A 23,148-nucleotide genomic window follows, 5' to 3' on the forward strand; every position below is an offset into this window, starting at 1 on the left:
AGGAGCAGAATCAGGAAAATAGGAGGACATTGCAGCCAAAATATGGTGAATCATTTAATTTTAGAATTGGGAAGAGCCTTAAAGATCATCCAGTCACAATGGTCCCCGTAGGTCGATTAGAGAACAGAGTCTTCCCCGGGCGGGCAGATGACACGGCCCATGTGCGCTGGCAGCTGGTGGCCACGTCAGATCAGAACTACTTGTCTTGTCTTGGTTTTGAACTTTTTTGGAAACTCACCAGTTGTCTGAGACATTTGTTGAGATATTCAAGATTTCTCTCTACTCTTTCTAAAAAATGTAAATGACCTCTTCCTGGGAAATAGTGGGCAGAGGTAGCCCTGCCCTTAGCCCTCACAAGGCAGAAGAATCTGAGTGAATCACTGCTTAGTTCGCGCCTGGCACTGAAAAGCTTCTCACCTTCTGAGATAAATGGCGTTCAAGTGCGGACTCTGTGAAGTCTCGGGTTCTGAGGGTCAGCACCGGATGAGGAGAGGTGTCGCAGCAGGCCTCGGATTCACTACAGTTTCTTTTCATGAGGCAAGGAGTGAGGCTTGCACAATGGAGTGGCCTGTTTGTTGTGTAAAGGATCTAGACTTGATCTGGAGCTTGGAGAAAGAATGTCCCAACTGACACTCAGGAAAAAGAAGCATGTGCTCTCCAGACATGTGGCTGTTCTCTCCCACTTTAACTAAGCAGCAGATTATTTGTTCAGAGGTTCTTGGCCTCAGGCCGAAGGGCAGAGCAGCCAGAGGCAGTTTTCCCAGAAGCCCTTGGAAGGAACACAATCAAAACTTGTCCCTTGAAGAGTCAGGCAGCGAAACCCTCCCTGACCGCTTGTGTCGTACTCGTGGCTCGGGCGACCTCAGTGGACTCAACGGGAGGTGGCAAATGTCATTCAGTGGCAATGCTAGGACTGTGCAAGGCACATACTGATGGAGCCATCCGTCAAGTGTTCATTTGTTCCTCAGCAGGCAACTGTTAGGTCCTGGTTTTGTGTCTGGCAGTGCTGGACACTGGAGAGCAAAGGTCTACAGGTCAACGGTGAGGAGCTTTGGCCCTGAGCAAGCTGCGCTTCTCTCTAAGCTCCAGTCCCCTAGTCACGGATGGTGGGGCTGAAACCTCAAAACGACTCACAGTCAACACTCACTACACAAAATCACTTTTGCTAGTTTCTTTGACACAGTGGTTACTTGCAACTCTCTCTCTCCCAAGATTCATTTCTCTTCTTGGAGATTGTCCTCCATTCATTCTTTCAGAGAGAATGTGTAGGGAGGTGGCAAATCGTCTTAGTCTTGGTAAGTCCCAAAATGTCTTTATCTTATTCCTGCTATTGAATGGGAGATGGGGAATAAAATTCTAAAATCGAAGATGGTTTCCTCATCCCCTTGATGATGTCACTCCATTGTCTTCTTACAGGCCAGGCAGCTGATATATTGTCAATCCAATTCTCTTTCCTCTATAGCTAGTCTGCCTGTTTTTCTCTGCTATCTTTAGGATTTTCTCTTTAATCTTAACTATGTGTCTAGGTTTTTTTAGTTTTTCTTTCTTTCTTCTTCTTAAGATACAATGAGCTCTTTAATACGAGAGCGTGTTCTGGCACATTCTGTGGTCTTTATTTCTTTAGTCCCCACTTCTGCATTCTCTCCTGGGATTCCTATTAAAGGAATGTTAGAACTTCTGTATCCTTCCTCCGTGATTCTTACCTTGCAGGTAATAGTGTCCGTCTGTTTTTATTTTATGCTGAAATCTGAGAGAATACTTCAGTAAAATTTTCTAGGTCACTAATTTACTCTTTAGCCCTGTCCAATTATTCTTTAATCTACCTACTGACTTTTTTATTTGAAATTTATATTTTTTATTTCAAGGATTTTTTTAACTGATTCCCTTCTTAATAAAAGTTTTTAAAATAACTTACTGTTTTTGTTGATTGGCTGTGACTCCACCCTTTCACATACTGACGGTATTAAATGTCGTTGTTCTAGAGTCATCTTCCTACTGTGCTAATTCTGTCTCTTGGAGTTAAAGGTCTTCTATTTGTTGTGTTCAGTGTCTCTTTTTAATGGGGTTGATGTTCCTCAGAAGTGTAGGGACTTGCTGGGCGGGGGGCTCTCGAGCACCCTGTCTTGCCCTGATGGGCACATCTCACTCTAACCTCGGGAGCTTTGCTCTGTCGTCTTAGGGGTTTCCTGCCACCACCTCAGCTGCGCCCTGTGGCCTCCCATTTCCTTTCCTACTTTTAGTACTTTTGTCTCAGAGTATTCCCTTTCTCTTCAAAAGTGACTGCGTCCTTACTAATTTTTACCTTTTCCATCAGTTATATGTATGTGAGGCAGAATTTTAAGCTGAAGAGGGAATGGTCAGCTGTGTTTTTGTAAAATCATTCAGCTGATGGTGGCGATGAACTTGGGATAGGCGTCAGTCCTAAAGGAGGAAGCTGTGGCAGATTGCCCTCATAAAGAAATGGTAGTAGTCTGAGTGCAGACGCGGCCGACGGGACTGGGAAGAAGGGAACAGACCGAGAAGCTGTGCGAACGGCAGGACTGGGGGCCCGGTTGGGAGGGCAGCGGCCAGGGCGGATTGCATGGTAACTGTCAAGGTTTGGACTTGGCCCAAAAGATAAACGGTGATGCCATTCTCCGAGAAAACACAGAAGAAAAGCAATGTTGACGTATGAGTTCTATTTTTTCATAGTAAGTTGGAGTTTGAGGTGCCTGTATGATACCCATCTGTAAATGTCTAATTGGCAGTTAGAAATAAGAGTCTGAACCAGAGATTGGAATTTGGAAACCATTGGTGTACAGATAATAATCGAAGTCCTCAATACGGAGTCAGCCAGCCAGGAGGAGTGTGTGTGACAGGAGAAGAAGGCACAGGAGACAGACGTGGGTAACACTTGTGGGCGAATCAAGGAACAGAAGGCAGAAAGGCATGGCTTGTGGACTGGGAGGCGGTGCCGGAGAATTCAAGGCAGGAGGGAGTTCAAAGAGGGGCGACCGACAGTGTCACAGATGCCCAGAGGAAAGTCACACACAGACTGAAAATAAGCATTCATTTGGCAACTACAGGGGGCCGACATGCTTCACAAGAGCAGTTGTGGTGTGTTGGGGGGGGAGCGTAAACCAAATGTTGGTGGGTTAAGTAGGAAGTGAAAGGTGAAGATGTCCCAGAATCTTGTCCATGAAGAGAGAGGGCGGGGGTGGGGGTGGGGTCAGAGGCCAGAGGGAGAAGCTGGGTCACAGGTGGCCTTTTTTTTTTTAAATTTTTATTAAGGTATGATTGATATACACTCTTATGAAGGTTTCACATGAAAAAACAATGTGGTTACTACATTTACCCATATTATAAAGTCCCCACCCATACCCAATGCAGTCACTGTCCTTCAGTGCAGCAAGATGCCACAGATCCACTATGTGCCTTCTCTGTGCTACACTGTTCTCCCCGTGACCCCCCACACCATGTGTACTAAACATAATACCCCTCAGTCCCCTTCTCCCTCCCTCCCCACCCGCTCTCCCCACCCCTCCCCTTTGGTAACGACTAGTTCCTTCTTGGAGTCTCTGAGTCTGCTCTTATATTTTGTTCCTTCAGTTTGGCTTCATTGTTATACTCCACAAATGAGGGAAATCATTTGGCACTTGTCTTTCTCCGCCTGGCTTATTTCACTGAGCATAATGTTCTCCAGCTCCATCCATGTTGTTGCAAATGGTAGGATTTGTTTTCTTCTTATGGCTGAATAATATTCCATTGTGTACATGTACCACATCTTCTTTATCCTCATCTACTGCTGCACACTTAGGTTGCTTCCATATCTTGGCTATTGTAAAAAGTGCTGCAATGAACATAGGGGTGCATATGTGTTTTTGAATCTGAGGAGTCGTATTCTTTGGGTAAATTCCAAGGAGTGGGATTCCTGGGTCAAGTGGTATTTCTATTTTTAGTTTTTTGAGGAACCTCCATGTGCTTTCCACAATGGTTGAACTAGCTTACATTCCCACCAGCAGGGTAGGAGGGTTCCCCTTTCTCCGCATCCTCACCAGCATTAGTTGTTCTTAGTCTTTTCGATGCTGGCCATCCTTACTGGTGTGAGGTGATATCTCATTGTGGTTTTAATTTGCATTTCCCTGATGATTAGTGATGTGGAGCATCTTTTCATGTGCCTGTTGGCCATCTGAATTTCTTCTTTGGAGAACTGTCTCTTCATATCCTCCACCCATTTTTTAATCGGGTTATTTGCTTTTTGGGTGTTGAGGTGTGTGAGCTCTTTATATATTTTAGATGTTAACCCCTTGTCGGATCTGTCATTTACAAATACATTCTCCCATTCTGTAGGATGCCCTTCTGTTCTGCTGATGGTGTCCTTTGCTGTACAGAAACTTTTCAGTTTGATGTAGTCCACAGGGGGCCTTTGTTAAGGAGATGTGTGAACGTATTTATAGGCTTATGGGGAGGAGGATTTTGAAGATCTAAAAGATAAGAGGAATAATGGTTAAATAATAATGACCACGGGAGGCTGTAGGGAATGAGGATGAGCAGAGGTCTAGAAGTCAGCCTTGGGAAGAGGGAGAAGCGGGGAGAATCAACACCGCTGCCAGGGGAGGGTGCCGTCCTCTGTGAAGGGGGTGGGCGCCGTCCTTGCTTCCCGTTGTCTCTTTCAGCCACTTTCCCTCCCTCCTTCTCCAAAAACCCCAGCTCTTTGAAATTCGTTCTTTCCTCTCTTGGATGAGATGACCGTCCCGGCTCCCAGCAAAGGCCGACCCCTCCGCCCGTTCCACATGCCATGCAATCGCTGCCTGTGGGATGGCCGCCCGTCGCTGACTCTGAGCCATCCAGACGCCGGGGACCAGCACCCTCACCCCAAGCCCTGGCCGCTCCCCACCACTCAGACCCCTACCTCTGCTTCTCCCTGTGAGTGTCTAATGGAGGTCAGGTATAACAGCCGAGGCAGGATCCTTGATGTCCCACCTCCCCCACAACCTGTGCTTTCCAGTCATCTGTGCTTCCTCCCTTTAAACACATTTAACAAGTTGATAAAGAAAGATCACTGAAAAGACTCTTCCCCACATTCAACCCAAGTCCTATTAGAGTGACTTCGAAGACATTGCATGTCAGTCTCCTTCTCCATCTCATCTAACGGACCCCTGGGCCGAGCCCACATCTCTTGCCTATTTCCATAATCCACGTGCAGAAACTTAACCTGTTACAGTATATTCCAGCCCCACTTGGAATAAAATATGAACTTCATACATTGGATTATAAAACATGACCTGGTACCTGCCTACTTTTCCAGACTTAATTCTTGCTACTTTCCCCTCACCTAGGGATGATCTTCCCTTCCTTTGAAGAAGTGGACCTTTTTGTTCATTCAGAACCCAGATTAAACGTCACCTTCTCCTAGCGGCCCTTGAAGGTCACCTAATGTAAACTAGCCACCCACCACTCTATCACACCAGTTTTTCCAGTTATCTTTCTTTATCAACTTGTTAAATGTGTTTTCCTGTGTTTGCCTGCTTGTCTGGCTTCCCCCAGCCTCCAACAAGAATAGAACTTGATAACATCAGGAGCCTTAGCCTAATGCACTGCTGTGACCACACATGGTACATCTGGGACATCAGTGCTCAATAAATATTTGTTGAATGAAGACGAGGTCATGGTCTAGAATGAGTGTGGGGAAAGGGCTAGACATGGAAGGGACCAGTAGAAGGGCCTGGATAACATTTGAAGGGGAACAAGGTGGGTGGTTAACAAAGGTAAAAAAAAGGTTGTTAAATCACACAGTAGTGCTGCAGGCCGAGCTGAAGCTGGCCCCTCCTGGCAGTGCCATCCACCTGCTTTGCTGTGATTTTTCTCCCACAGGGCCCAAGAATCCTGGAATACGAGTGAAAAAACCAGGTGTTTCTATGTTTTCATTTGTAAAATGGAAGTGTTAAAGTAGACAACCTTTAAGTGTTTAAGTAGGTAAATCTCTCTCTAGCTTTAAAAAATCTGTGGCAATTCAGATACACACAGGAAGCTAGGTATTTCAAAAATCTTTTGTTAGATGAATAATCAATGACTCCCTACCGATTCTCTTGAAGTTTTACACATTCAGTTTCCTTGGTAGAAATCCCTGTATACTCGTGGGCATACTTTTTCCCTCAGCTTTATTGACATATAATTGACAATTAAAAATTTCTGTAAACTCAAGATGTACAACATGATGATTTGATACATACATTGTGAAAAAAAAATCACTACATTCAAGCTAATTAATGTATCACCCCCTCCCAGAGTTACTATTTGCTCTCTTTTCTCTTTGTCTCTCTTTTTTTTATGTTGATAACCCTTAAGATCAACCTTCTTAACAAGTTTCAAGTATGCAATACAATACTGCAGACTCTAGTCATGTGGTTATACATGGGTATACTTCTTAAATGTTTTCATGTGTTCTAAGCGTAGGTGGGCTTACTTATATCTACACATTTTCCTTTTGATCAGAATGGATCCACCTTACTTTTCCCTTCTCAGTGTACATTCCTGAAGAGCATACCCTGTGTTGGAGCTGTTTTTATCCAGCTTTCCCATGATCACACCAGCAGCTCTCTGACAGCTGGTCCTCAGTGGGGAGAGGCTGATCATGTCAGACCCCATTAGTAGAAGTGGCACAAGGGGCCGGGGCCCAGAGGGTGCCATGCTATTCAAATGGGGGGGCATCTCAGGCCAGAAGCTTTGTCGCAAGGTGGGGCTTAAGTTTGCAGATTAAGAGATGGTATTTGATGGCAGAGCTGGAGGGCAGCCCGGATCACGCTCCTGGTTCCCAGGGAACAAGATGCCAGGCAGTGCGTATCATACAGTCACGTGGAGCTGTTCTCTTATAAACGTGTGTGTGTATCACATAAAATGTATATGGTGCATTGTCATATCTCTCACTGATTCACTCACTAAATATTTATTAAACAGCTGTAATCTGTAAGATACTGTGGTAAGGGCCAAAGAGAATCCCCCTGATGAAATGCACATCCTCCTTTCAGAAGGCACAGACTGATAGAAGCAAGAAAGATATACACCCGTGAGCAGCACACACAGCAGGATGTGATACACTTTGGGAATTCAAACGAGGAAGTTCACCTTGGCTAGGAAAGGCCACCAAGAATGACTTCCTGGAGGAGGGGGTGTTTGTGTTGAGCCTCCAAGGAGGGGTACTCTTTTCAAAGGTGTGAATTGGGAAGTGGGAAGGCTTCACGAACATCTGGGCGTGGGAAACCGGTGAGTGTTACTGTAGAATGTAAAGCCAGGACCAATGATTAAAATAATTTCAAACCATTTTGGCAAATGGATAGTGAGCCCCCTGTGTACCCGAAGTATCTCTGCAGTGGATGAAATGGTGGACTAGGTCAGTGTTTTTCAAACTGAGTATGTATGGATCTATTTTAAAGGGAAAAATTCTCATAAGTCGCCAACATGAGCATATTATTTTATCATAGTATTATTTTAAAATAGTAAACATAAACCTAATTATAAACTCTTATAAGTCTTATGCTACACTAGAACAAAAAGGAATTGCAAAAAATATACAAACATGGGTATAAAGCAAATAAAAATGTTACCAACTTGGAATGTAACAGCTGATGATTGCTGAAACAAAATTGTTCTTCATATAAGAACATAGTCCAGATTGCCACTGTCTGGCACGTCCTGGCCACCCTGTGTGAAGTTGCTTTGCCATGGCCTTTCTCTGTTCTCACCACTCCGTTTCTTTATTTGAACAGGACTGGGCACAAGTCCGTTGATGTGGAGCCTTTGCTGAATATGAATGAGTCTCTCCCAGATTCAGCCCATTGCTCTCTTAATTAGCCTGGAAAAGTGAAAGTTCCCCTGCTCGGTGCCTGTTTCAGGGTCCTAGCAGCCGGTGAGGGCACACGCACCCTGGGACCTGGAGGCGGGTGTACTTACAAAGAGGCCCTTCAGAGGTGTGAGCAGGGTGCGGTGCCCAGGGCTGGTGACACCAGAGGAGCTGCTGGGCTCCTGGGACGTGGGGGCAGGGGCAGGTTTCTGGGACAGAAGGAGGGAGGGAGAGAGGCCACCTCGAGAGGAGATGTGACCTTTGGCCTTGGGACAGCCTTGAGGGGAGAGAGCCAGCAGGGCGACTTGACCCCCATCGTCTTCCCCTCCTCTCCCACCAGGGCTCCCTATTAGCTGAACCAAAGCAGCGCCCAAAGACGAGGGAGCCTGGTGATAGGGTCCAGCTGGTCAGCTGCTTAAGGCGAGGAGCAGAGGGAAGAAGGGTGGAGAATGGGTGCCAGGGAGCGGGGAGGGCAAGGGGAAGATGCCCGGTACCAGGACATGGGCACAAGTACCCATTTCCTGCAGTGACACTCGACTGCAAGGTGATTGTCGGGTAATTTAGGAAATGTCAAATGTTTTTCAAAGCAAAAAAAAAAAAGTATACAGTTCTCATGGAGCTCCGGACTCCCAAGAACATCCCCATATTCCTTCCCACACGGCTCAGAGCCCATGTTGCTCAAAGCCCCAGGGTCTATCCTTTCCCACCTGTAAGCTTCTAGGGGTCTCCTAGACCGTGGGCGGAGTGGGGGTGAGAGAGGTCCGTCTCATTCCTCCCCAGGTATCCACTGGGTCCCGTTACCTTTCAAGCAAAGTCCAAGCTCCTGTGGTTTTCCCCGAGCCGCGGAGCGCCTGGCCCTGCTCACCTCTCTCCCTTCATAGAGAGCCTCTCCTGGCCCCACCTGCCCACCACACCCCGTAGGCCCCTCCCCCATCTCCCCCCGGATGCTGAGCCTTCCCGAGTCATGCATCCCCTCTAGGGAAGCCCCGTTCCTGCCCCCGCCCCCCTGGCCAGCCCTCCTCATCCTTCCCTCTTGGCTTGACTGTCACCTGCTCCTCAGGGCCTCCCTCAGCACCTTCTCCAGGTGCGTCTCCGCTGTGCTTCTCCGTCGCCGCTTCCCAGAGCATCCAGAGAAAGGGGGAGAGAGGGTAACAGACGGCACATGGGGAGAGGGGGACAGTCACTCTGAGGAAGAGAAAGAAGTGAGAGAGAGAGGGTAGAGACGCAGAAAGCTTCACATGCAGGAGCCCCAGTGTTCTCAGGCACTGGGGTGATGGGGACAGAAGTGAGAGCCTCAGAAATTCAAGGAGTATGGAGAAGTCGGCTGCTGTCTGCCTCCCCAAATTCTTTCTCTCCTTATGGTGCCCGGATGTCCTAGTAGGACACAGTCCTGCCGAGCTGAAGGACCACAGTCCTTGGCCTCCTTTGCAGCTGGGTGTGGACGCGGCCGGTTCTGGGGGCTGGGACGGGCACTGCGGGCTTGGGGGATGGGACAAGCACTGAAAGGGGCCCCGCTGACTCCCCGGTATCTACTGCTACAGAACAAGCCACCCCAAGACTTAGTGGCTTAGAAACCCGTCATGGCCCTGTGGCCACGTGGGCAGGACGCCCGGGGTGGCACATCACACAGCAGGCAGGGTGGCTGACTGGAGACCGGGGCTGCCTCCTGTGGCCTCTCCTTGTGGCCTACTCTTCTCTGGCACGGAGGCTGGGCTGCAGGAAGGGCGTCCCAAGAGGCCTGCCCTTGGGCCCCCAGGATCCCAGGTGTAGTTCCAGGCCTTCAGGCCACTCCGAACAGCTACAGTCGGGAGGAGCACCTGCCACAATCCCAAAATCATCAACAAAATTCTGGTATCTCACTGTTCTGAGGAGCCGTGTGCCAGCCAAGCACTGTGCTGGGGCACCGCCGGCCTCTCGGGGGTCCTGGAGCCCCAGGCACCCACCCAGGTGTACCGTCAGCTCCAATAGGGCGAAGGGATAGCCTGCCTGCCTGGGGTGAGCCTAGCTTACACCTCAGGGTCAGAATTATGAATAGAGCCCCTTTTATTCTCAAAAGGCTCCCAGTTTGACCAGTAAGATTTGTGGTCGCCCTCGTATTAGGAACCAAAAAGGCTGAGAATGGAGATGTGGGGGATTCCCAAATCCCTAATTCCAAAATGGTAACTGACAGAAGGGTAAACGGATCCAGAGAAGTCAAAAAACAACAAATGTGCACTCCACGGGGGAACTGCGTCAGGCTCACCGCCTCCGGCCCGGTGGCGGGGAGGGGCCGGGGGGACTGGGCCCGCGTGGCCGTGGCGGAACCGGGGAACGGCGTGTTCCGTGGGCGGCCGTTGCCTTCCGCGGCCATCTATGTGTCCAGCTGTGTGTCAGGAGCTTTGGTAGCATCCTTGGACCCGGGGACGGAATGGAGGGAACAGCACCAGCCTTACGAGGCAGCTGTGACGCACTCAGCAGGGGAGCAGACAGGGTTTGAAATACAGAGTAAGCTCCGCAGATGGAAGATGGGGAGGTCCTCGTGGGAGGATTCGGGAAGATGTCACGGGAAATTCGAGCTGGGATTGGAAGCTGGGAGTGGAGTCAACAGCAGAGAGGAAATGGAGAACCCGGGGTTGTGAGGACTCTGCATGGGGAGGTGGGGGTGCTACTGTGGCCTGTGCTGGAAATGACCGGATGATGAGGTTGGCAGGAGAAGGAGCATTTGTGGAGAAAAGTGAGAGATACATGCTTGACCAGGAGATGCTGGAAGGATTGAGATTCATGTCAGTGTTAATATGATTCACATCAAAACGGGCATGAGACAAAGTAGATGCCAGTAATTCACAAGTTTCCTCTTTCATAACCAGCCACATCACTCTTAACGCAAGGATGATTGCGGGGGTGAACACAGGCAGGGGTTCATTTAGTCTTTCAATAATATTTATTGAGCACCTACTGTGTGCCAGGCAGTTGCAGACTCTGTTGCTTGAGAGGAGCTTACATCGTTGTTGGGGAGACAGAATAAACCAATGAGGGGTCAAGAAAAAGACAGGTAGTGACATATGCTCAGTAGAAAAATTGAACAGGGTGATGGATAGAGCGACCCACTTGGCTATATCAGACTAAGTGGTCATGGAGGACTGCGTGGAGGAGGTGGCAGCCATGCCTAATTCAAGTGGAGGGAACAGGTAGGGCAAGCCTGCCTTTGGAGGGATGGGCAGAACCTGAGTGCTATCCTAAAGCCCCCCTCTCCCACCCCCCACCCCATTGCTGCTTCTATCGCTGCTCTTGAGCTTCTTCAGTGAAATCTGGCCTTGTGGTTCCAGAAAGATTTCACTGGTTTTCTCTGCCACCCTTGGCACCTCTGCTCTTCTGCTACTTGAACTCTTTCAGCCCCCTCACCTTCTTCCATACCTGCCTCCATGCCTGCCAGCCTTGTTCTTGCCTTGGTGGAGTTTGCTAAATACACAACCTAGCACAGCGTCCTGCCATAGTGAGACAAATATCGTCAGTTACAAAACACATTGATTGTGTCCATTTTAAATGATTCTGTCAGACTTTGATTTATCTCTTTACCGTCGTTCACCACTTATTGTTATATCTTCCTAAGTTACTCACCTGTTTGCAAAACTATTCTCCCCATCTCCTGCTTTGTAACCACGGAAAGTCTCTGCTGCCAGGACATATTACTCAGATTAAGGACGGTGTCTCATTCCAAAAAATGAACTAGAAGCAGTTTCTTTGTTTTCTAAGTTGCCTTTAAACTTCGGTTTTTTAAACGTGGATAAAACACAAAATGAAAGCGTGAACCAGGGCATGTTAGTGTGAATGCAGAGCAGGTGATGTGTCCCAAGAACATTTCGAGGTAGAATTGGCCAGACTGGTTATTTGGGTGGAGGCTGAGTTTCTAGGGGGAGGCGCTGTCTGGATAAGGCTGCCCGCGGTGGGAATGGGCGATGAGGAAGGGAAAGGACCTCTCCGTGCCACCAGGGAGAGCGGGGAGGGGGATTCTGGATCGGGAAAGAGATTTACAACCTGACAGGACAATCCGAGCCCCAGGGCCATTTCTGCTTATGCTGAGGACAAGTCCAAGAAGGAGAACCATTCAGATAACCTGCCCAGAAGGCTGTGTGAACTACACACTGGACTCTGCTACCTCAGGGTGACCGAATAGTATCGATAGTTAGCTGAGGCTTGTAAAAAGATCATGACCGTTTGAAGATAGCCATTAAATTGCCATATTTCAGCTTAAAACACACACACCCTACAGGCAAGTTTTAATGCCCAAACCTGTCCTTCTAAGAGCAGGAGAAGAAGGGAAGGACGCCTAGGCAAAGAAGCGCTGAGAGCCCCGGAGGGGAGCCCAGGAGGGGTGGGACACCCTTGGGGCCTCCAGGAGACAGGTTTTTCCTCTCTGGCCAGGGAGAAGGAGTACCCCCAGCAGGTCTCCGCAGGTGCCCCACACTGTCCAAATGGCCCTTACATGTGTGGCTAAAAGCCACTCACACATCCTCATGCTCATGCTTGTCCTCAGGTAAGACGGTGGAGCTGAGACTTTATTGACTGAAAGGCTGGACAGCTTCAGGGGACACCAGATAAAAGGAAAAATGTCATGTTGCACAATGGAATTTGTCTAGAGACCCTTGGTCTCCCCAAAGGGTGTTGTCACAGGGGCAGCGGAGATGTGAACGCCAACTGTCTGAACCTCTTGAGAAATGCCAGTCGAGACTGAAGCCCAACACATCCTTCCTCTTCCCAAGGGATTCCAGACTTGAGTGTGCAATTCTCACGGACACATTTAAGGGAAATTAAAAATGATTTCTCCTTGTGACTCCCTCAGCAACACCTCTCCCCTTTAGAAGAAAATTACTGCATTCTGATGGGATTTTTGTTTTAATGGTGAAATGAAACGATAATCACCATTTTTCAGAGACCCCCCCTTGTGGACAGTGACAACGAGGTGCCATGGGAGACAGAGTCCCAACAGGTTCTTTATTTTGGAATCTTCCACTTATTCTTGCCTTCCTATTTTTAATTAAAATTGACTTCCATTTTGTTATTACTAGATTTTTATGTGTTAATTTAGAAAGAAATATAAATACGGTAGACTCAAAGAAGAAAATTAAAATTGCCATTACTCCATTATTTAAGACAATCATTATCTACACTTTGGCATACATCTTTTTTTGATCTTTTTGAAAAGTTGAAGTATAGTTAATATACAATATTATGTTGGTTTCAGGTATACAACATAGTGATTCAACATTATATACATTACTAAATGCTCACCATAAGTGTAGTTACCATTTGTCATCATAAAAAGTAATTACAATGTTATTGACTATATTCCCTATGCTGTACTTTGATCCTACTTTATTTTATAATTGGAAGTGTGTACCTCCTTATCCCCTTTACCTATTTCACCCATCCCCTCTCCAACCCCCATAGCAACCACCAATTTGTTTTGTGTTTATGAGTCTGTGTTTTATTTGTTTTGTATTTTAGATTCAACATATAAATAAAATTGTATAATATTTGTCTTTCTCTGTTTGGCTTACTTCACCCTCCAGGCCCATTCATGTTGTCACAAGTGGTAAGATTTCGTTCTTTTTTATGGCTGAGTAATATTCCATTGTATATATGTTCCACATCTTTATCCATTCATCATCAGTGGGCATTTAGGTTGCTTCTGTAGCTTGGCTATTGTAAATAATGCTGCAGTAAACATATGGGTGCATACATGTTGTTGAATTAGTAATTTTATTTTCTTCAGGTAAATTCCCAGAAGTGGAATTACTGAGTCATGTGATAGTTCTATTTTTTTAGTTTTTTTGAGGAACCTCCATACTGCTTTCCATAGTGGCTGCACCAATTTACAATCCCACCAGCAGTGCAGGGGACTCCCTTCCCTCCACCCTCACCAGCACTTGTTACTCCTTGTCATGTTGACACCAGCCGTTCCGACTGGTGTCAGGTGATACCTCATTGTGGTTTTGCTTTGCATTTCCCTGATGATCAGTGATATTGAGCATCTCTTCTTGTGTCTGTTGGCATCTGTATGTCTTCTTTGGAAAAAACATCAATTCAGGTCCTCGTCCTTTTTTAAATCAGATTATTTGTTTTTTTGGTGTTGAGTTGTATGTGTTCTTCATGTATTTTGGATATTAGCCCCTTATCAGATTTATCATCAGCGAATACCTTCTCCCATAGACTAGGTTCCCTTTCCGTTTTGTTAATGGTGTCCGCTGCTGTGCAGAAGCTCTTTAGTTCGATGCAGTCCTACTTGCTTACTGTTGCTTTTGATTCCCTTGTCCGGGAGACATATCTAGAAAAAAATTACTAAGCTGATGTTCAAGAGTTTACTGCCTCTGTTTTCTTCTAGGAGTTTTATGGTTTCATGTCTTACATTTAGGTCTTTAGTCCATTTTGAGGTTTTTTGTTGTTGTTATGGTGTAAGACAGTGATGCCATTTCACTTTTTTGCACGAGATTTCCCAACACCATTTATTGAAGATACTGTCTTTTTCCATTGTATATTCTTTAACTTGACATATGTCTTTGTGCTTATTTCTCACTGCATATATAAATTGTTGTATTTACCAAAAAGGAGAAAAGAGTGGTTTATTCTTATATTGAAACCTGGGGGTTTTCCACTTAGAGCATATATATATATATATATATATATATATATATATATATATATACACATGTATAGAATATTTAATACATGGCAGTATATATATATATATTAAAAATTCTATTGCACATGTTTCTATTTACTGCCTAGTACTCCACCCCATGAATATGTCCTGCCTCATTTAATCAATCTTGCAGTGTTGAAAATTTGTATTTTTTTCTAATTTCTATACCATAACAACTCTGAATACCTTTGTAACTAAACTTTGGTGAGCATTCTTGTTTCCTTGGGATAAGTTCTTATAATTAGCACTTCTGAATCAAAAGACATGCACATTTTTTGATGCCTGGTACTAACCTGCCTTTCAGAAAGGCTGCAAACCACCAGTTCACAGAAAAGTGCTTATACCCTATGACTTCACAAATACTAGCTTTTTTAGTTTGGAAATTCAGAATAGTAGGACCTCAGTGCCTCACTCTGCATGCCTCTAACTGCGGTGGGAATTCTCTTTTGCCCCTAGAAGCTTCTCTTTTGCTTCACAGAGGCAGCACAGTGAAATGGTCAGGGGCCATCTGGGCTCCATCTCTCATTCTCTCAGCTCTTTGATCTTGAGTAGGTAGCTGCACCTCAGTTTTCCCATCTATAAAATGGGGTTAACATGTAACTCGGAGTCATCGTAAGATTCAGTGAGTTTATACATGCAAAGCACCCTAGCTCAAGATGAGCCCTTCATAAGTATTAACTATTATTTCCCCATTAAAAAAAATAAATGAAAGAATACTTTGAGTAATATATCTTTACCATATACTTTGCAAATATTTTTGCCTTACCTTCCTTTTCTAGAACTTTTCATAATAAAATCTCTACTTGAGAGGTTTGACAAAAATAGACGTCTTTAAAATTACTCTTTTCTCCAAATGTTATCACTATTAGTTCAATATTACTGTCTCCTAAAGAATCTGGTCAGGAAAGTGACTCCAAGACTTACAGGCTAGAATTGTTTCCTAGTTAGGGTGATGGGGAGGGACCCCCGAACCCTAAGCTACTCGGTACTACTCTCATTTTCTTCCTATGACTTTCCCTTCCTCTAGAAAGGCAACGGTGTAGAAGGGACAAGGAATATAGTTGCTTTTATGATTCCAAGGGGTAAACATCCCCAGGAAGTAAGTTTGGCCTAATCTCAGAAGGTACTTTTTAACCATCAACATGACCTGCCTAGAAGGCAGGGATTCCTCCTGAGAAGAGGCATTTAAACAGGGCCTGAACCGAGATCATTGTGTGTGATCTTCCATTCTCTGTAGGTGTACGTAGCTGCATTTCGTGTAAATGCGGACAGAAGCCTCGCCCCTAGATAGTGTTCTTTGCCTGTCTCTGATTAGGCTAACCTGAGAGTAAATATGGAGTCACCCCTAAACCTTCACTGTTGTGAGTTCCAGGTGGGGTCCTGTTATGCACTAACCCACCCTGACCTTCAGGGCCTGCACAGTGGTAGCTGTAGCTTGCTGTTTCTCACATTGCTTAGAACTCCTGGATGGATACCATCTCAAAGAATGGATGACCTTATATCAAGTCCCATGAAGAGGCTTCCCTACTGCATGAGAAATGGGGCGATGGGATTGGGGCCCACAGTGAGGCCATTGAGAAAGGGGCTGGGTCCAAACCTGGAAAGGAGGCTGTGAGCGAGGAGGCAGGATAGTGGCCTCAAGCCCTTCTGTCCCTCCCCGCCCACAGCTACCTGGAGGCCCTGGCCAGGCAGCCCCTCCTCCCCTGCAGTCCCCTTTTCCTCCTTGTTAATGTGATCACCTGACGCTGAAATGCAGTCTGGGAGGGAGGAAGCTCCCAGGGCTCAGAGTCCACCAGGGAGTTTTGACTGTGTAAATTGCCATCCTCTGAACAGCGTCAGGGTGGCCCAGAGCCCCCAGGCCCCAGGGCAGCCCTTCATCTGGCGAACCAGAGGACACAGACCCAGACACATTTCTTGACTAACCAGAAACACTCCTAGAAAACAAGCTCTCGGAAAAGTCTGCCCTGAGCCCATGGCACGGGGCCTGGCTTAGTCCTCCAACTCGCTCTCTGCAGGCCCGTCTGTGTCACTCACACCCCCAGGTGGCCATCTTGCCAGTGGAGAATAATTAGCCTTTGATTAGCACTGGTTGAGTTTTCATCAGCTCCATTTCCAAATTCCTGTAATTTCCACTTCATCCAATTAGTATATTTTGGCCCATTCTCTTTGCAGACTGGGAATAGAGACATCACCCACAGAAAAACAGCCTTATTTCTAATAAATCAGATGACATCGCTCATTAGAATTAACTTTAGTTAACTTAGCATTCTAATTCTATCCTGAAGTAGATGCCATCTCAAGAAAGAGATTGCCTTAAATCAAGTTTCTGGGAAGAATATTTTGACAGAGTTGTAATATTCTAATTCTGGGTAAGATGTTGAATGACACACATGTGAGTAGCTCTCCATTTTATGCCCCACTAAATGCTTACATGCTTGTTGAGGGAGACAGAGGGATTTTCAGTACTTTAACCCAGAATGTGAATGACAACACTGGACCTATGAGCTCTTCCCCAAAAATAAGGCCCCCGTGGCGAGAAGTTCTGCAGAGCATGAGTCGGTATATTACATGGGAATGAGCATGAGAAGCCTCAGCTTTTTTTAATCCTGTATTTCTCAAACTTAACTTGATGGTGGAATCTTTTAGAAGGCGATTCTTAGCCAGGTACAGAGTAGGAAGTCAGTGAGCCTCCCAAGGAAAACACATGGGGAGATACCTCTTTAAACCAAAGGATTATGCAGCAGGGGAATATTAAGTAAGAAATTTGGAGATTTATTTTTGGATAGGTGCCCCTTACTATCCTTTCAAATCCGACACAAAGGCGATGTGCACCCACAGTCAGCCCTGCTTTGAAATTGGCTCAGTTCACCAGCATTAAATCCCTTGGTGGAAGAGACTGTGGCTTTTCATCCTTATTTATCTATTCCTGGCATGGAGCAGAAGGCATGGTGGCTAGCAGGTGCTCTTAATAAAGAAATGCTTAAAGGAATTAATAATTCAATTAATGAATGCTTAGGGGAAGAATAAATTAACAAATAAATATCAGCCTTTGTATTAGAGACTCTCCCAGCTAAGAGAGAATTTCTCCCAAGAAATTCTTAGAGGTCGTTTATTCCAGCCCTTATTCTATAGTTGAAGGAACCAAGCTACATGGAAAATTAACTAGTTTGCCCAAGGTCTCACACTGGATTACTCATGAAGGTACTTTATGACTACCCTTCCTAAAATAATACCTAATGCTGAGGCACTAATCCAGCCAGCTTGGGTTGTTTTAAACTATATGCTGATACTGTACTACTCATTGTAAAGCAACGTCTTCAATTTGACAAACACTGCATGCAGACATTGTTGTTAACTTATAAATAAAATGCCAACACTTATATTACAAATACATGTTTAATATTAACTGTAAGAACAGAAACGTTCAAATGGCTGGGGGATTTTTTACTTTGGTAAAGACACTTAAACAATCAGATTAGCCTGGGATTTTTCCCTTCAGTGTTTCTTACATTTTATGGAAGCATTTTTTCTTTTTTTTTTTTTTCATTCTCTCATTCTTTCTTTCTTTTTCTCGTACTCCTGGTTAAGTTATTTAAAAGCTCAGAAAAACTCACATCCATCCCCTCCTGAAACTGACTTACTCCTCTGGGAATGGTGGGCGGTTTGTTTTGTTAGCAAAACGATGAATGATCCTTGACAACTTCTGGCCTTTTCCTGGTAAAAACTGACGAGGGGTAATTGGTTTGGTGACTGGAGTATTGAATTGATCAACAGAAGGCCTTAGGGACTCTCTCTAACCTACCCATGCCAATTTTCTTACCTTCACAATTGCCAAGTCCAAATAAATAAGCAATCAGGTGATGTAATTGTGGGAGCAACAAATTGGCCCTATGTCCAAAAATATTTCCTCACTTATTTTCCTCAGTTCATAAATCTACAATAAGATTTTAATAGTTTGGATTAAAATTTCGGGCACACCTTCCAGTTTACAAAATATCATGCTGTGTGCAAGTTGGAAATTGATAGTGGCTAAGGGAACAAACTTTAAGCCAGACAGTTAAGAGTCTATATTCTGGCTTTGCCGTTTATTAGATGCAGAACTGTAGGCGCATCATGTCAGCCTCAGTTCCTAACCTGTGAGAAACGGAAACGACGTAACTCCTATCTTAGAGAAATGCTGTGAGGACTGCAGATACGGCAGGCATGGGGAATGACGGCCGGCGTCCGCCTCGGCGGCGCTGGCTTCTGCCGTCCTATTCGTCACCTCTTTCCATCCCCTTCCTTTGCCAAACTGAGAAAAGAATCAGTCAAAACTTCCAACTCCCGAGTAGGACACGTTACAGACCAGAGACTTCAGTGCTTTTTCAACCTGGAAGTTGAATCCATGTGTCATGTGTTTTCCAATCTTGAGGACAAGGTGAGAACAAGACCTTTTGAAAAGTGACTAAAATGTAACAGGATATGCGGGGCACATGGATTAGCAAGAGGACCCCAGAAAGCAGAGGTAGGAAGCATTCCAGACACATTTCAAGAATAAAAGATAGATGTCACCAACTCTGCAATTTTGCCGAGGGTCCACTCAGGATACCTCTCTCTATATGACTATTTTCTAATCGTTTGAACCAATCAGGGATCACTTAAGCCAATGCATTACCCATTATTAAAGAAAAAAAATCAATAAGTAATATGGCATTGAATATAAGCCTATAGAGATTGTCTTTCAGACTCTTTCAGTTAGTATTGATGAAACAGGACTATAGCATATTTATTAAGCCTACTACATGTGAGGCACTGTGCTTCCCCTGAGAATACCCAGGCGGGCGTGATGGGAACCCTGCCCTCGAGGAGGGCACCCCAAGAGATGTGGCGGCTCCGTGGGCAAATCACCGCAGTGAACCAGGGTGAGCGCTATGAGGGAGAGAGGAGCAAAGAAGTGGCTCGGACAGAAAGGAGACGCCCTGTTGTGTCCCAGGCTCCTCCCGACACCAGTGGCTCCTGGTGGCTTCTAGGTGGGTCAGAAGCATCCCCCAGTGAAGACGGAGGAAGGTCGTTATTGGAAGAGAGAGAAGAAAAACCATCAGAATAGGCTGTGTAGCCACGGTGAAGACGTAGGCCAGGCTGCCCAGTTGTGACCCTAACCAGCTGTGTGACCTTAGGCAAATCGCCTCATGCCCCAGTTTCTTCATCTGCGAATGAGAACAATACAGTGTCTGCTTCATGGGGCTATTATGAGATATAAGGGCTGGGAGAGGTGCCTCACTAAGGAAACTCACGGCAAATGAAAGCTGTTCTTATTAGCAAATAAGCATGCGATATAATCTGAATCCAGTGCAGTATAGTTAAAATGAGCAACAAAAAGTAGAAAGTTGAATAAGTAACAAAACAAAACACTCATTTACTTATCTAAGTGGTTTGTATATCTTGATTAACCACCCTATAGCATTGAAATCATATGTACTTATTCTCAAAAATGATCTAGTATCTTGTGTTGTAGAGTTGCCCATAAACTCAATCATTCTCTTTGAAGGAGTGAAGTAAACAGCCATAGGCTTGTCTATCTGAACTCTCTAGGTCTCAAATTCCTTATAAAATGAGAAAGTTGTGCTATTTTATCTTCAATGCTTTTCAACTCTAACTTCCTATACTTCTATGTTCATGACATTAGAGGTAAGGCAAACCTGAAATTTATGGATTAGAGGAATTAAATATAAATTCCAAGAGAAAAAACAGAAGGAAGAAGAAAAAAACACAATCTGGAATGGTAAATTATCCTTTGATTTCTAGGGCTTTACACAGATTACTCTATAACTGTTCAGCAATTGGACAGGATATTTATTACATTGACTTTAAACAGGTTGGAAGCAGTGCTGGTGAAAGGATTTAGTGGAGTCCTCAGTCAGCAAGCGCTGCCCTGCACAACAAACTTGGGCCAACAGGAGCAGCAGGACAGCAAGGTGTGGCTCTGGGAAGATTATGGGAGGGAGTCAAACCCAGGCAGCACCAAAGAGGCTGAAGCCAAAAGACAGCCATGGCTCTGAATGAAAGTAGAAGGAAGAAAAGAAAGTAGATATGCATATACGTTAATGAAATAGAAAACAAACATAAAATAAAGAAAATCAGTAAAGCCAAAAATCCGTTCTTTAAAAACACTTGTTAAATTGATAAATCCCTGATGAGTCTGCCCAAGGGAAAAAGAGAGAAGGAACCCCAAATTCTATTTGGAATAAAAAAAGAGACATCACTAGAGATCTTGCAGATATTCAAAAGATAATGAGAGTATACTACAAATAACTTTATGTAAAAGATTTGAAAATTTTGATGGAAAAAACTGACACACACAAAAATAGAAAACCAGGATAGTCCTATATATATAAAAGATTAGTTTATAATATAAAGCCTTCCCCCAAAGAAAACTCCAAGATAAGGCTTTTCCTGTGAATTTATCAACATGTAAGAAATAAAATCAATATCACACAAACTCTCCCAGATAAGTAAAAAAGAGACATTCCTCAACTGTGGGCTATCATTACTCAGTACTAAAACCTGTTTGAGGATATTACGTGAAATAATAAAATTATAAATTACAGGCCAATGTCATTCATAAACATAGGTACAAAAATGCCAAATGAAACATTGTTAAACTGATTCTGTAAATGTAAATTTCATACATGAAAATATATAAAAAGGTAATGCATCATGACCACTTCAAGTATATCCATAAATGTAAAATTGGTTCACTAAAATAGTGTCATTTAGCACACTAACAAAATGAGGAAAATCATTTTAATAGATGTATTAAAATGTTTGATAAAATTAACCTATGCAAATATACTTAATAGAGAAATGTTGAAAGTTTTCCCTTTGAAACTAGAAACAAGGAAAGATGCCCTCTATCACCACTTGTATTCAACATCGCAGTGGAGGTGGGGCCGTGGTCTGCAGGAACTGGAAAGATAAGTTGGAGGGCACTATTTCTGACAAGGATCCATAGTTCCAGTGATGGTGAGGTTTAGGCGCACCACTTGAGCAGGTGACTGAAAGAGAAAGCTGGGGAGACTGTGGGAGTCAGAGGTGAAGGAACCTTGAGCTGGAGTTTGGTATGAATTATTTATTGGCACCAAAGTCACTGAGAATGAGAAGTTGGAAGATTAAACCTCCAGCAAAGCCTGCAGTGAACATGGAGCAGCCACCAGGATTCGGGTGGATGACGGAGGAGGAGCGGTAAATGATACTGCGCCAGAGGCAAGCCCCCAGCGAGCTTGGGGGGCTGCATATGAGGGTGGAGATGTGTTTTGGAAAAGCCAGCAGGTAACCAAGAACCAGGAGAATACTGATCTCGTGTCCTTGGTCCATGGGATTTGCATAAACAAACTACCGCCACTCATCACAGCTCTGAAGGGAGCCTTTCACTCGGCAGGGAGGTAAAAGATAGTGTGTACGATCAGATAAATGTATACAAAGCACCACCAGAGTGCGCGGCACAGGGCAGGTGTTCAGAGCGTGGCGGCTGACCAGCGCGGCGGAAAGGGAGCAAGGGTCAGGACGCACATGTGTTGAGGAGGAGGCCTCGCCAGTAGGAGAATGAGAACGGTGCTCAGTGGAGCATTCATTTCGGGGGGTGGGGGGAGGATGAGAGTGACGGGAGCACAGTGGAATCATCTTCCAGCAGGTGCACACTCTTTGGGGGTAGAGTGATGGCAGGGCCAGATCTGGCCTCTCCTTGCGCCTGTGGGGGCCTGCATGTTTCGCTGGTTGACAGGTCCCGTGGTGTCTCCCTGCCTCTGAAACCCCTTTCTTCCCTTCTGTTTTAGTAGAGCACCCTGACCCAGGCTCCCGTGATTTCTCTCCTGGACTTCCAACTTTTTTCCGCCTCCATGCAATTTCTTATATGCAACTTCAAAGTTAATTTTCCATAATTTCCCTGCTAGAAAATCTTCAGCACCTCCCAAATAAATAACGTGAAATCTCCTCACTTAAAGGCCAAGACCTTGTACAATATCCTGATAATATTTTTATCCTCGTCTCTTCCCAGGTTGCCAGGTCCCACTCACTGTCCCCCAGATCAGTGTCTTATTTTGTTTCTTCTGTGTTTGCATTCACACCCTGTCTCTCCGATTTTTACTTGTCAAAATCCCGTTCTTGTCAGGTTCACTTCATACGTCAGCAAGCTTATGAAGGCCTTCATCCCTCCAACACACCCAGGGGTGATGTTGAAAATATTTAACCACCGCCACACCATAGGCACCACCCAGTCAGCACAAACTCTGGCCATAGATGGAGAGCCTCTGGGCTCCTGCCGCGATGGGCATCAGCCCTCTGTAGCCGGACTAGGGGTTGTAGGCATGGGGGAGGGGAGCTGGGAGGACAGTGAGGGGTTCAGGGCAGAAGGATTTCAGTTCAGCAATGGGCGTGGCAGTGTCTACCAGCCGAGTACCAGCTGTCTATATGCCCTCATGCCATCATCCTCTTTTGGCAACTTCCACAGTGTTCTTGGGCTTCTCTGCAGCCGCTCCCCCATTCTGCTTTGTATGTAAGTGGCGCATGCGTGTCTGTTTCCAGCAACGAGATTATAAAGGCCTTCAAAGACCACCAGCTCCCCACCGTACTCCTCCACTACATCTTGCACATCACAGACACTCAACAAATGTCT

At 45.3% G+C, this 23,148-nt stretch overlaps 1 protein-coding gene across 4 annotated transcripts in view; it reads left to right on the plus strand.

Annotated features, from left to right (window-relative positions):
• XRCC2 (X-ray repair cross complementing 2) overlaps positions 1-23,148 on the plus strand; it is a 184,371-nt gene that overhangs the window by 102,045 nt on the left and 59,178 nt on the right. Inside the window, exon 4 of one of the 4 annotated variants that reach the window (XM_073238181.1) lies at positions 12,333-13,719. The exons of the other annotated variants lie outside the window; for them this stretch is intronic. Coding sequence (XP_073094282.1) covers positions 12,333-12,361 — 29 coding nt within the window. The 3' untranslated portion in view covers positions 12,362-13,719. Of the gene's footprint in view, positions 1-12,332; positions 13,720-23,148 lie in introns of those variants that run through there. 4 annotated transcript variants of the gene reach the window in all.

The sequence above is a fragment of the Manis javanica genome, chromosome 6 (assembly GCF_040802235.1).
Source record: "Manis javanica isolate MJ-LG chromosome 6, MJ_LKY, whole genome shotgun sequence".
NCBI lineage: Eukaryota > Metazoa > Chordata > Mammalia > Pholidota > Manidae > Manis > Manis javanica.